The 13,633-nt window shown below is 33.1% G+C and overlaps 1 protein-coding gene across 1 annotated transcript in view; it reads left to right on the top strand.

Annotated features, from left to right (window-relative positions):
- The window catches only part of LOC124366753 (disintegrin and metalloproteinase domain-containing protein 11), a 492,839-nt gene that overhangs the window by 198,175 nt on the left and 281,031 nt on the right, over positions 1-13,633 (top strand). The window contains exons 4-5 of the mRNA XM_046823354.1: positions 4,125-4,194; positions 13,101-13,247. Of these exons, the coding sequence (XP_046679310.1) occupies positions 4,125-4,194; positions 13,101-13,247 (217 nt within the window). The remainder of the gene's footprint in view (positions 1-4,124; positions 4,195-13,100; positions 13,248-13,633) is intronic.

The raw sequence follows: 13,633 nt of genomic DNA, 5'->3' as shown, positions 1-13,633 counted from the left end.
TGATTTTCTATTACCCTAGTGGTTTTTGTGTTCAGCTAATTATAATTATAAGTAGCAATAAACGGTTATTTTGACAATTTAAACCAATCTAAAATTTAAAGCCTATTTTTATACTAGTATTTGTCATTTAATAAACGATATCTCTGGTTATATTATGATTTTGTCTGTAACTGATGAAATTAAAACAGTTCCACGTCGTGAAATAGATCGTTACGGGTACAACACAGCGTGGATTGCCCAGTCAGCGGGTCTCTCCGACACAGACGTGCATCGTGTTCGATTTGGCCAATCCCGCAAAATGCTTTAGTATTATACCCCTCACCATCCCCCGGCCTAAGCCCTTGGTGGCTTTTACATTCTACACAGCTCTCGCTAAATGATATATCTGCTCGTATTATATAAATGAGTGATATACGCTATGAATATATCACATTTTCATGATATAAACAGTTTTTATAATAGATAAATTTCGTTCCACGCCAATTTTAAACTACATATTTCGCACCACTCAATACTAATGGTTTATACGGGGCAGTCTAACATAGAAGTTTCAGAACCATTCTATTACCAATATAATGCATACATCGATAATTTCCCTGTTTTTTTTTTTTTTAAAGAACAATATCGTTTATACGAGTATAGCACTAAGAACAAAAATAAGCAACTTTAGGTGAGGTCGCTATTTCATTGGCAGAGCGTTAACGAAGCCTATCACTCGAGAGGCCAAAAACTTTTTATTTACGACCATCCGCATAATATATCGGAAAATAACTACCCTACAGACTTAAAACTTTGCTCGAAGTTTCTTGTGTAGGCAACACCAATCCATAGGATTAGCGGTGGTTTTACATTGTTATTAGGGGTATCTATGGTGATAAGGAGATCAATCATGACATAGTAACTCATGTTGATATAGACTAAAATGTTTGCAAGCAGCCTAATCGAAGCCTGTTACGCAATACATGGTGTAGCGTACTCCTTCCTTGTCTAGCAAACATTTTCTGTTATTGTAATTTAAATACCTACTTGTTCAATTGTTGTATACAAAATAAATAAAATAATGTAGAGTTGGTGATAGTGGTTCTTAAACCGATAAAATTGCAACGTTGTTTCATTAGTGGTTAATTCACATTAGTATGGGTATGGTTAACAGCTGATTGTTTATTCTTTTTATTATAATATGTGTTTCAAGTGTTATGGATATTGAGGTGGAGTAATACAGATATGATATCGCAAAATATAATAATTTTAAATTAATGCACTTATTTTGGTTACCATTCTATAATTATTTAAATAACAGTAATTACCGGAGTAATGCTTCAACGAAGAAATTGAAATGTTTAATTCGCCCACATTTTGCTTCTTTTATTTCATCTACATGTGCCCTAAAATAACAGGAAGTTTTTCAGCAACTCATTTGGCTCGGATTTAAGCATTGCATAACTTAAATTTTCAAGTTAGCTTCAACTGCGACTTTATTACTAACCGTTTTTAAGTACTTTTGGTCTAAAATAATAATAATAATATCACTTTATTGCGGTAATAAATTATAAAATTGCATACAAATGTCAGAAATAAATATTTAAATAATAAAAAGGTAGGCCTACATATGTAAAAATGTACTTCCAGTTTATATGGTACGACTAAGACACGCTTTAATAAGTCTTTATAACCAATACGGGACAAAGCGACGGCAAGGTTAAAAGTATGACGTATCTCACAAAAAAAGAGTTGCTTTCTTGGAAACACGATGAGGAAAATCGTGATAAATTTCGTAGTGTCAAGTTATTCAATAACATCGCCAATTAAGGTGTACTCTTTTATAACATCAATTTACAGTCTCGTCTGCTTCCCTCCTATTTTCTCCTCCCCCCTCCCCGACAACACTCATTTCTCCCCCATTAATCACAGCCAGCCTCTCCTTCTCCGTTCCATCTTTTATCAGTACAATTCCCAAATAACAGTTACGATTGTCTGCCATTTGCCCCACCGCTGTGATATCTGCGACAGCGCTGCAGCAGTCAATTATTTACTCGACAATCTCCGATGGAACAAGTGCACTTCGCCTTTTACATTCTCAGCACTTAATCGACCATCACAGTTTTAACCTGTATTGTCTGGTAATGAAATCTAGTAGGGTTTTCTAATATTTACTTATTTCTATAGTGGGTTTTATTTAGTAATCTTTACATTCGCGCATTGCTTTTTGGCCTACTCTTACAAAGACACTGCTAAATATTCATTGCATTACACATTGAAAATATTGATAATGACTTCTTGCTTTTGGCTAGATGGGGCTTAATAAAAGTACTATAAATGTTTATCACATTGAAGGCTACTATAAAATTTCACTCATTGTGTGTTTCCTTTCTAAACGGCTTCCATCACTTAACAAGCGAAATGGTGTGGTAAATATTGCTTTTTGAAATGTCAGCTTTACAAATTTTTTGTAATAAATAACTGTATTTGTCTGCTAATTCACACAAAACATTTTGAGTTTAATATAAGCTAAAATGTTATACAAACCCAATTAAAAATCTACTAAAATATGATTGATTCAATCTTGTAATATGATGTATTCTTAACAATGTATTCTTAACAATTAATTATTAAATAGTTCAAACTCTAAGACAAAAAAAAGCCGTAATATAACAATAACTTATAAAAATAATTTTTATTTCGCTTTAATTATAAGCGTTATTTATTGAAATGCGTAAATACTTATTAGGATTAACCAGAAAAGTAAGGCATTTTTCAGTATCGCCTTGTAATTTAAAATTGTATCACTATAATAATTGAACATTTATTACTATATTTATTCTAAACATTGTTGATCTTCCTTTTTCTACTACGAGAAGTGCCTATTATGTCTATAATCTTTTTGCCTCCGCAAAATAAAGAAGATCCGAAGATTTTCATCTCTAAAAATGAGGATTGATTAAAAATGTTTGGTTGTAGTATTTCTAAAATTTATATTGAGCATTACACGTTTCATATATAACTTTTTCATTAAAAAGAATTAAAAGCCGATGTAATATTCATTCACTACGATGTCATAGGTTTCATAAGGATCTATTAATTTAATAGTGAAAGATAAGTTTCAAATAAAAACTAATGGCATCATAAAAGTGATGACATCAGCTAAAATATAAAATAAGAGACCTACAACAACATTCTAAAAATATCTATATATTTTTATTTAGTTTTAATTTACATATTTCCAATAACAGATACCAATGGCTTTTCATGCGATTTCCTGTGAAATATAAATATACTCGGTCTGAGAAGTATACTTTATTAAAAAAAAGTGTCTACTTTCGGCTGGTGTAACCTTAATCTGGTCTCAGCTATTCCCATACCTTGGTCTGAAAAAGTCTACTTCAGTGAAAAAAGTGTCTACTTTCGGCCATTTTAATCTACTTCTGGTCTAAGGTACTTCCGGTACCGGTTGAGAGCACAAATTAGTGTGAAATTTTGCCTTTCAAGGACAGCGAAAAGTAGAAAAACGGAATATACTTCTAGGGGTCGCAACCCTATTTTAGCCCCTATTTTTGTGTTTATATTTTTAAAACTTTTACTTTATCCCTTAAGAGGATAATGGAACGTGATTTTCAAATTTCATTGTTCTAGGCCATCGGGAACTTTAAAAACAAAAATGCTGTAAACCCATTTCAACCCCTGTTAATTGTTTGATATTTATGAAAATTCTGTATTATTTCTATTTAAGCTTTCAAGCGGTGAGGCAAATTTAAACTTTGTGAGATGACGGAAAGTTGAGGAATTAGTGATGAGTGAGTTTGCCTTTATATACTGTATACAGATAACTAATTTGAAACTTATAATTTCACCTTACCAGTAGATTTTTTTTTTTTTTCGCAAATGCAATCGATTTTGTGTTAGGACCATTTCACATTACAGGAATGAGAATATTTATGAATATATATAATACTAGAACAAATGGAAGAATTAGGTAAATATCTTAGGCTATATATTTTAATTTATTATTTATTGACTATAATATAAAAATATTACAAACATATAAATGTACCACTGCCTTAAAAAGTTAAACGTTAGATTGTTTAACTGTTTTACTAAAATCCTCTAACATCAACGTTTGTTTGCAGGCAACTTCTTGCGCCAAATTTGGTACAAAAACATTTCCTGCCAAGCGGTGCCGAACAGGTCTCTAAGCAGGTAAGGTTCTTGTTAGTACAGAACATTTGCAGAAAACGGCATGACGTTATGTCTTCATAGTCTGCTGCTAGAACAAGTATTTCAGGTTATCAAAGCTTGTTCACAATAGTTTCAATATTTTACCATATTAACTATCATATAATGATGAGAAGTTGCAAGACTTTAGTCATTAGACATGAATTCTTTGCATGGTAAAAATCTAAGAATGAGACAAAAGAATTTTAGTTTCAAGTAAAGCATTTTAAATATGAAAGACGCTTAACAGACACGTAGGTATTTGAAAAGATCATACCAAAAAAGGGTGCCAAATCAGCCATGTTATATTTAAGTTTTTACAGATATAACTTTAAATGTGAAAATACTGTGTCTTTTGACTGTGAATCTTCTCAAAAAGTCATCTTTTTTAAGTCTTTCAATGATTACGTGGCTATTTAAATGTGAATTTTTAAAAGCATATGTTTCACTTTAAAAAACTCACCATACATTTCTATGAAGTAAACACTTACGTGAAGTAAAAGTTACTTATAATGAAACAGTTTAAAAACAGATTTTAGCGGTAATTACATCAAAACGTGATGACCACTGTTTCATAATACTTATATGAACTAAACAAAATTATATCAAATATTTTGTGTTCCAGCATTCATGATACTTACACGATCTAGTCGTTACTTGCATGGACCGATGTTTCATCATAATGTTCAGGACACATACATTGAAGTAAACATTAATTCCATGACAGATGTTGCACCAAATTTTTCATGATAATGAAATTAACTAGGCGATACTTAGATGAACAGATGTTACATTACAGTTTAGAGTTGATTTGACAAGTAATACTCAACCTGAGACAGTGAAACTGTGATTAAAAACAAATTACGAAGGGAGACCGCGAGGTAGAAGTGATACTGACTGAGACCTGACGTGATTAATTTTGCGGAGCTTATCTTCCACGGAACTCCACGAAACAACAGTTGAGATCTCTCTCAGAAACTAACCGTCTGTGTAATCGCCCATTGCCCTCCCAGTGTGCTATTTTTTAACCTCAGAGGGAACCATATGTTGTCGCCAAACATGTCATAGTTGAGAGTTATCAGATGATTGTTGCTCCTGGCTTCCACAAGAGTACCTTTAAGGTGGTCGAGCTCACTTATGCATTGACGGAAGTCATTGTCATTAGTACCGTTGGAATTACAATAAACTTCTCCACATATTTGGTATCTAGTACATTTTTTAACTATACTGGTTTTTATTTGACTTTAAAACTTTTCAACAGACACAATTTTGTTAATATTAAATTAAAATTACACAACTGTTTTTTTTTCGTCTTACTAATTCTAACCCATTATGCCAAAATTTTGTTTCTTTAGCTTTACTAGTTTTATAGAATATTATAATTTGTTTATAAAAAATACTAAATGGCGACTGGCGGCTAAACTAAGTGGAAATTGGAAAAATATTAATCTTCATTTTTAGCATAGAATGACATATAAAATCTGAAAATGCAGGCCAGCCCAACCTTTTTGTTACACCCTGTATATATAGCCATGACTATCTGAGCCCATCATTAGAACACTATCGCAGAATTAACAGATAAAATGTTCTGTTTTTACCGAATGTTTGGCTGATTCGTCATCTTGCGTCCCCATCTGTCCTGTAAATGTATGGTTAGTCAAACTTATAGACACAGACATGGACGTGCATGGTGTGAATTCGCATTTGTTTAGTCAATTGTGGCATATTAAGTATTTTGCAATGTCTTTCGAAATAAACAAGATTTGAGTATGCCACACCACTTGTCGCGTAAGATGCTTCGTTGAAGTTGCATGCAAACTTTCAAGTCACTCATTTAATTCTTGAGAATTCATACATATAGACAGACGATCGTAAAGAAAAGAAAGTTTTACAATCCGAAAAAAGTGAAATGCCGGCTTACTCAGTGATAACCTTCAATGACGCTCAGCCAAATCCCATGGATGAACATACACCATCATAGGGCACATTTAGTTCTGTATATATCATGCACAATTTAAAGTCTAAAAATGAAATCATTCTCGTGAAATTTTCCAAATGGCGTATTCATATTTATATTCATTAGGTGAGGTTAATATCAGTGCTTAAATAGTAAAAATCTAAACAGCAAGTCAAGTGATGATTTTCGATATTCTATTTGTTGGAGTATTTAAGTTACATGAGTTATTATATCACATGTTAAATGTCAAATTGTTTATTACAAATTAATTTATTTTGGACCAGTCGAATTCCAAATAGGTATATGTTGCAACTATATAGAAACGAAGCTATATGCACAATTGTAAGTCGATAGGTGAGTGCTTTCACGATTTATAGTGCAGAGAGACAAAGAGACCGACTTTATAACTGTAACTCGAGGGAGTGGTAAGCTTTGATTACGCTTAGCCAATGAAATGAAAGGTAATAAATGTTTTAGATCAACAAATGACATGTTGCCGGAAATCTGGTTCCAGACATAGTAGACAATATATAAAAATTATAAAACTCACTGGCTAGTTGTTAATCGTCCTTAACGTTGCCTTAAACCATTTTCATTTCTAGATTCTTTAAACAGTTTTTTATATTGATGTCAACAAATCATCAAATGGTGGTTTTGTTTAGAAGCAATTTGTAACACGGCATAGCATAAATACAAACGAAACCAAACGATCACTGGCTGATTTTCATGTCGGTTTATATTCAAATCAGAGTTCCAATGCAAAGTTTCCGATCACTTGAGTGCGACTGAAGTTACAACCGTTCTTATTTCCCCGCCTGCGGCCAAGTCTGCCGTCCGTGTCTTTCCATATCAAACTTCCCTCGGAGTCACCATTGTTACTTGGTAACAACTGAACTTCTTTTCGTGACAACAGGGCGTGAAAGAAATCTAAATGGGATTCTTGTACCAAACACGTCCTACTAGAAAATATGACATCAGAGTTATGATTGGAAAAGTAGCGTCTTATACTAGACAATTATGAATAAATAAGCGTTCTAATTCGTAAAAAAAAACCTATGCAAGATCCGACAGGACGTAATGAAAAGGATACCATACAAACAGATTGACTGTTCATTGAATGAAATAAATAAATAGTGCTCTTTCTTGTGTCAAGAGCGACCTATGTACCTAGTTTCATGTCTCTAGATCCTTTATTTCAAGAGTTATACTACAGACTATCCCTTTGACTATTGACCCCAAAATACCAATCTATCTGTAATACCCGTCTGTACAAAGAATCGAGTCTCTAATACCTTTCTATCATGAATTATCGCACAGACGGACGGTCAATGGCATGATATTAAGAAGGCCAAGGAAATAAAAAGGTAAGCAGGTGTTGAGCAATGTCGTTAATCAGTGATTTAAGTTTCCGATAAGAGATAAGAACAATAATAGACTAGAGACGATTTACGCCGTTATTTTAGCAGTTATATTATGGGAGTGTCTAATAAAAAAAATAATACGCATCCAAGTACTTTTTACTCGTATATTTTTAAGTTAAATACAAAAAAAACTTTTAAATTTCTCTGAATAACCAATAAAATATTGCAAAAACTAAATATGTTTTAGACGTACTTTAATCAAACATTTAACATTACTTAAGTTCTATGATAAAATGTAAATATGTTTTTAACTCAAAATTGTTAAGACAGCCGCCTATACAGCCGAGTCCTGTAACAGAATAACCTGAAACAGATCAATTGAAGTACAGTTTGCACGGTTTTGGCAATTAATTAAATAACCTCTTAATTAATTATGTTAACAAGTTAATTTTTCTCCTTTTCTATTTAGAAATAAAATTTACCAAAAAAGTCGTATAGTTATAATACAGTATAAATGAAAAATTACAACAGTTTAAACCCTTATTTACTAGTCATGTGTTAAGGCAGGCCGCTCTCTCAAGCGATAAACGTATTTAAAAGTACCGTATTGAACTGAAAGCTGTTTATGACGTTTTAGTGACGTATAATTGTAATATTCAGTGTTACAATCATTACAGAGAGAGTGGTGTTTTAAACAATTGTGCGGACGTCAATCACACTGACATTCACAGTGATGAATCAGTGCAGTCACAAGCCATGTATAATTTCGGTGATATGTCGCCCAGCACCAGGAATATTATGTCAAATTGTAAAGCTTCCATTACACAGCGAGTGATCTTATAGTATTTTAATAATAAGCTGTTTATTATACAATTATTATTTTGGGGTGATGGGAATGCAAAGTAAAAATTAAAATGTCGATGTAAATTTCCTATTCAATACATGTAATTAAAATGATGTAATATGACATTGACCAGTAGTGCAGAGGTAGATGTTAGATTGTCATTTAGGACAAGAAGACGAGGAAACCCCTCATTGTACTTCCGGATATTCAGGATGAATTAGGGGTATCCTCATACCGAGATCTCATGAGTAGGGATAACGGGCACGATCTCACTCATATCACCTTGGGAGGCTAACTCTGTTCCAGCCTCTTCCAATCAAAGCGGAGAGAGACAATACTTCGCCATTATGAGGGTTGAAAACCATTTTAACACAGTTAAGCCCCACCACTTCGATTAGCATCTTCCACAGAAACTATACCTATTGTGGTAAACTAGCCCTTTTACCACAATGTCTCGTTATTTTCGGTTAGTGATGTATAGCTTCTGGACATATATTGGGTTGTTCAAATGGAAGCAACACATCGGATTTTAAGTACCCAGAACAGGGTCTATTGGCAGGTACCAACTAGCCAGAAGTGAACCCCCCTCCCTGGTGTAGCGAAGGGGTGGGCTATCTCAGGAAAGACCTATTCTTAAGAAGGGTGATAAAGATTTGCAAATGGGGTTTTGGCTGTTTATCATGTAGTTAAGTAGTAAACGTTTCTGTTTCTCGTTTGGTGTAAGTAGTTACACGCCATATGCTTAGAAATCACCCCGTTAAACGTAACAAAATAAAATAAATTTACGAAAAACAGTAATTATATTTCTGACCCCACTCAAAGTTTTTATTGTATTGTATTCTATTCTATTGTTTTCCAGTATTATATGCTTTGAAATTGCATACCCTACTTTAAGTTTATATTGTGTATTCAACACAGACTTACATGTAGCTACGAAAACCATCATAATAGTTATTTCCCTAAAGGAATTTGTCAGACAAGAGTGTTTAATGTTGTTAATGGTGTGGTTAAAATTAATGCTGTATATAAGATATAAGTTGGCATATTCCTTTCCGTATGTTAGTGCCTTTACAGTAAGTTAAAAATAAGATTAATTAGTATTTACATATTTCATAACTGTAAAATAAAAAATAAATCACAAAATAAATGTCAAAATTATACTAAACACGTTATTAAGTGATTATAATTAATGCGAAATTAGAACGATTTTTTAATCCTACAAATTGATATAATATTTTATAGAATCGATTGAAGTCGTTAGGACAGTACGACAGTTTTATTTTTATTCGTACCAAAAAAAAAGTTTAATATTTTTTTTTCTGAACTCACCTCAGTGGGAGAGATGGACATCACAAAGTTATTACTGACATGTCTTTTTGATAGTTCAAAATAAACTGCGTATTTTTTCTAAATGTATACAATACGGCACTGAATGCGATTGTTAATTTAGTCTATTATTCAATACTAATCGATTATATTGATTTTTCATCAAAATTAGAAACCGGTATATGATTATTGTTCTCAGGCTTACGCCTCTTAACATAACTTACATCGAAATCTTCTGAGACATATCGCGTAGAAACAATTGTTTACATAAATAACCTCTGTAATATTTCGGCATGAGGTGAGCCACCTTCAATCAAGAGATTCTAAACTGAAATAAATATTTCAGAAATTTAATTGTATAAGCAATATTTAAAAGTTATGTAGACCGGTAGACTTTGATGTTAGACAGGGCTGTAATGTTCAATTTGTTGGCTGAGCGTCAAAGCCTAACTTTAGAGCTAAAAATCTTTATTTATTTTTTCTGTCTGTCTGTCTATATGTTTGTCTCTCTACATGACATCTACAAGACGAAGTGATCTATACACTTGAAATGTTGCATGAAGCTTCATTTCTGTATATGTAATAACGATTTCAATGATTGTGCATGTGTCTCTTTAGGATTTTGGTTTTGATTAGGGTAAGTGAACATTTGTACACTTGTCTTATTAGGCAACGAGAAATTAGCAGGATAATTAAATTTATAAATAAACTTAGTATACCCATAATAGATCATATCATACGACATATTAAGACATTTAGCCAAATATCACAAAACATTCAATAAAATTATGTAGCAATAACATTATTAGGTGACTTGGTGTGTAGACCTTTATTATTTAAACTCTGGTATGAAATCCACTTTAATGAACAAAATGAGATTCTATTATGAGGCAAGATATGTCGAGAAGTATGTTATCGGTATACTTTAAATTCTGCATGGCTCTTCTTTTCTACATACACAAGAATAGGTTGTACGAGTATAATGTTTTATGTCCACAACCTTGGAATTTGGCTTGGCAGTGTTGAAGCCTATCACACAGTAGGCTGACAAAATTTCCCTTTTGGCCCGGGATTTAAAAATTTCTTTCCCGTATGATTGTCTGTCGTTCTATCTGTCAATAATTAAATGAGTTATAGATTTGATTTTTAAAATTTAATCTCATCTAAGCATCCTACACGATACAAAGTACTATACACCATCCTTGTAAAATTCCGTTGTATGAATTTAATCACTTAGTACTGTTTAAGCACTGATTATTTCATGTGATTACTGCCTATAGGGACACTAATTTGGTGTATTTATTAGTGCTTTAAATTTAATTCAGTTATGAAATTATAGGGCCTAAGAAAAATTATAGGCATGGTGGAATCGTGTTTCTTTTCGCGTCGAAGAAAATTGCCTGGAATAAAGAAAGTGAAGAATAGGCCGCATGAACAATGTTTGTCTCCGATATATGTCGCAGTGTTCTATGGTGGACTGGTATGCGGTAGAACGGAGCCTAAATACGCACCTGCACTCTGCATAGAACTGTAGAGCTGGCCCGGGACGGAGTACAGGAGTGGACAGCTGTAAACTGGTGTGGTGAACCACAGACAGACAGTTTCACCTTAATGAGCTTTCTATCCCTTAAACCCTCCCCTCATTTATGTGTGGGTTTACCATTCTGGTTTGTAGTCTACTCTTTCAATGGAAATGGTTCTGTGACTATTTTGGCTCTTGTTGTATTATTTAACCAAAATTAATAGAATTCTTTTCATATTTTTGGAAAGTAAGCATTTCTTGGAAATGTGGACGGTTAAAAACGAATAAGAATTAAAATAAAATAAAAAATAAGATAATTAATTTTGTGATAAAATCAATCCCCAAATATTTAAATTTATTTTATTTCTTTCAATTGCCTTTAAGCCACATTTTGCTTTACTCAATAGTTTCCTTTTGTTGCTGAAACTACCTAATATCTGTATTAATACCTGCGAAATATTTGACCTTTTATAGTCTTTGATTACGGACTAAAAATACATTATATTGTATATTATATTATATACAAAATATTATATTATATACAATATACATTATATTATATACAATATACACTATATTATATACAAAATACAAATATTTTAACACTGTAGCTAGGCCTACGCATTTGGTTTGGAGGTAACAAATAGTAGATGGGTACAAAGTAGCCTCCTTCTAGCCGACATCGCTTTCTTTTGTGAGGCAAAAAACAAGAACCGCTATTCATAATAAAATTAAATCATCCGGGTAAGTCACATAAAGTCTTTTATTTCTAAGAATACAGTTTTTCAGTTCCCCGATAAGAAAATCTTTTCCAAAAATAGGCATGTACAAAAAATACCAATGTACAAAAAACAGATGTTAAAGTAAATTCATCAATTCATAGATATTTAGCATGAAAGCGGACATTCCAAACACCAACCAAAATTAATAAACGAATACCATACTACATAAAACGATAGACAAGTTGACTTAATTATAGTGAACAGTGAAGGAACAGCTCTCTGCAAATATCAAAGTTCAAGTATGCAGGGCTTTGTGTAATTACTTTTTTAGGCCCAAACACATCCCTAAACACTCAATGACTGTGTTATTCTTGTTCATAACAAAGCAAATATCAATATTGAGCCAAATAATCATGTTTTAAATAATATTTATTTTGTAGTTGTTTGGAGTGCCGAATCCGAGTGAATTTGACCCTAAATACATGTTTATTGGATCTATGTAATCTTCCGTACACTTGCTTACATAAATACTTTTTGAGAATAATTTGTGTGTTTAACACAAACCAGCACACTAATAAAAATGTAAAAAAGCTTCATACAGCCTGAGTTAAAGGCTAAAATTCTTTAGAGTTAAATATGTAGGGACAAAATGGTATTTGGTGTTAGAACAAAGTTAAAAAAGTACCATATTTTGTTTTTTTTACAGTGTAGGTCTAAACACCAGTCTGAAATTTCCAGTCTTCTTATTTATGACAACTATACTCTTTCCCTCTTGAGTTCGGTTTTCCAACCGTAACCCAAGAACCTGGCTTCTATGAGCCAATTTATTAGCTGGGAGCATAGCGTACAAAATCATGGACATAATTTTATAAAATGTGTTATCTCCATGAAAATTTTAAGAAAATGAGCTTAAACGTGATATATGTGACATGAAGGCATTTCTGTGAAGATTACATAGATTTCTTGACTGACAGGGTTGCCCTCAATTAGTGATATGAGTCTCCCTTTGAGTCGGCGAGAGTCTGTAACCCTTCATGGCTGGCTTGACCGAGAATAGCTGAGTCTACCACATAGTCTAGGGTAGAATTTGTAGAATGAATTGTTCCTTCCTCCGGCTCAGACTATGCTCAGTGGTTATCAGTGGTGTCTCTCTGCCCAGGAGATAGAGCACTGCTACTACCATGGCACTGTCAAGGACTATCCCGGTGCCACCGCAGCCTTCCACACGTGTAACGGGGTCAGCGGGGTCATCCACGTGGGCAACGAGACCTTCGTGATCCACCCCTTCTACGGCGGCGACTTGTCGGTGAGTAGAACCGTTGATTAGTTACATCAGTTAATAATAATAGTGTTTATGTACTTCGAACAGTATGGGGGAGTTCGCAAGCGCCAGTACTTTGATGTTTTGGTGCCTAATGCATTCTCCTACTCGAGTAGATATTAACATTAATGTTTCTTCCATGTAGCCTGTAAATTCGTTAGTCTGGAAAAGTGAATTGTGTTCTTCACTTGAGTTAAGCGTATTTTCAGTATTTTGGAGTTTATTAATGATCAGTGTCTCCTTCATATATCATCTCTATTTTATTAGTTTTTATTCCTCATTTTGACTGTGATCTAAATGTGCCGAATTCTAATATCGTAATTTGTTTTTAAACCCTCTTACCGAACTAAGAACGTCTTTAATTCAACATA

Source organism: Homalodisca vitripennis, chromosome 7, assembly GCF_021130785.1.
Source record: "Homalodisca vitripennis isolate AUS2020 chromosome 7, UT_GWSS_2.1, whole genome shotgun sequence".
Taxonomy (NCBI): Eukaryota; Metazoa; Arthropoda; class Insecta; order Hemiptera; family Cicadellidae; genus Homalodisca; species Homalodisca vitripennis.
This window is presented reverse-complemented; position numbering and strand designations above follow the sequence as displayed.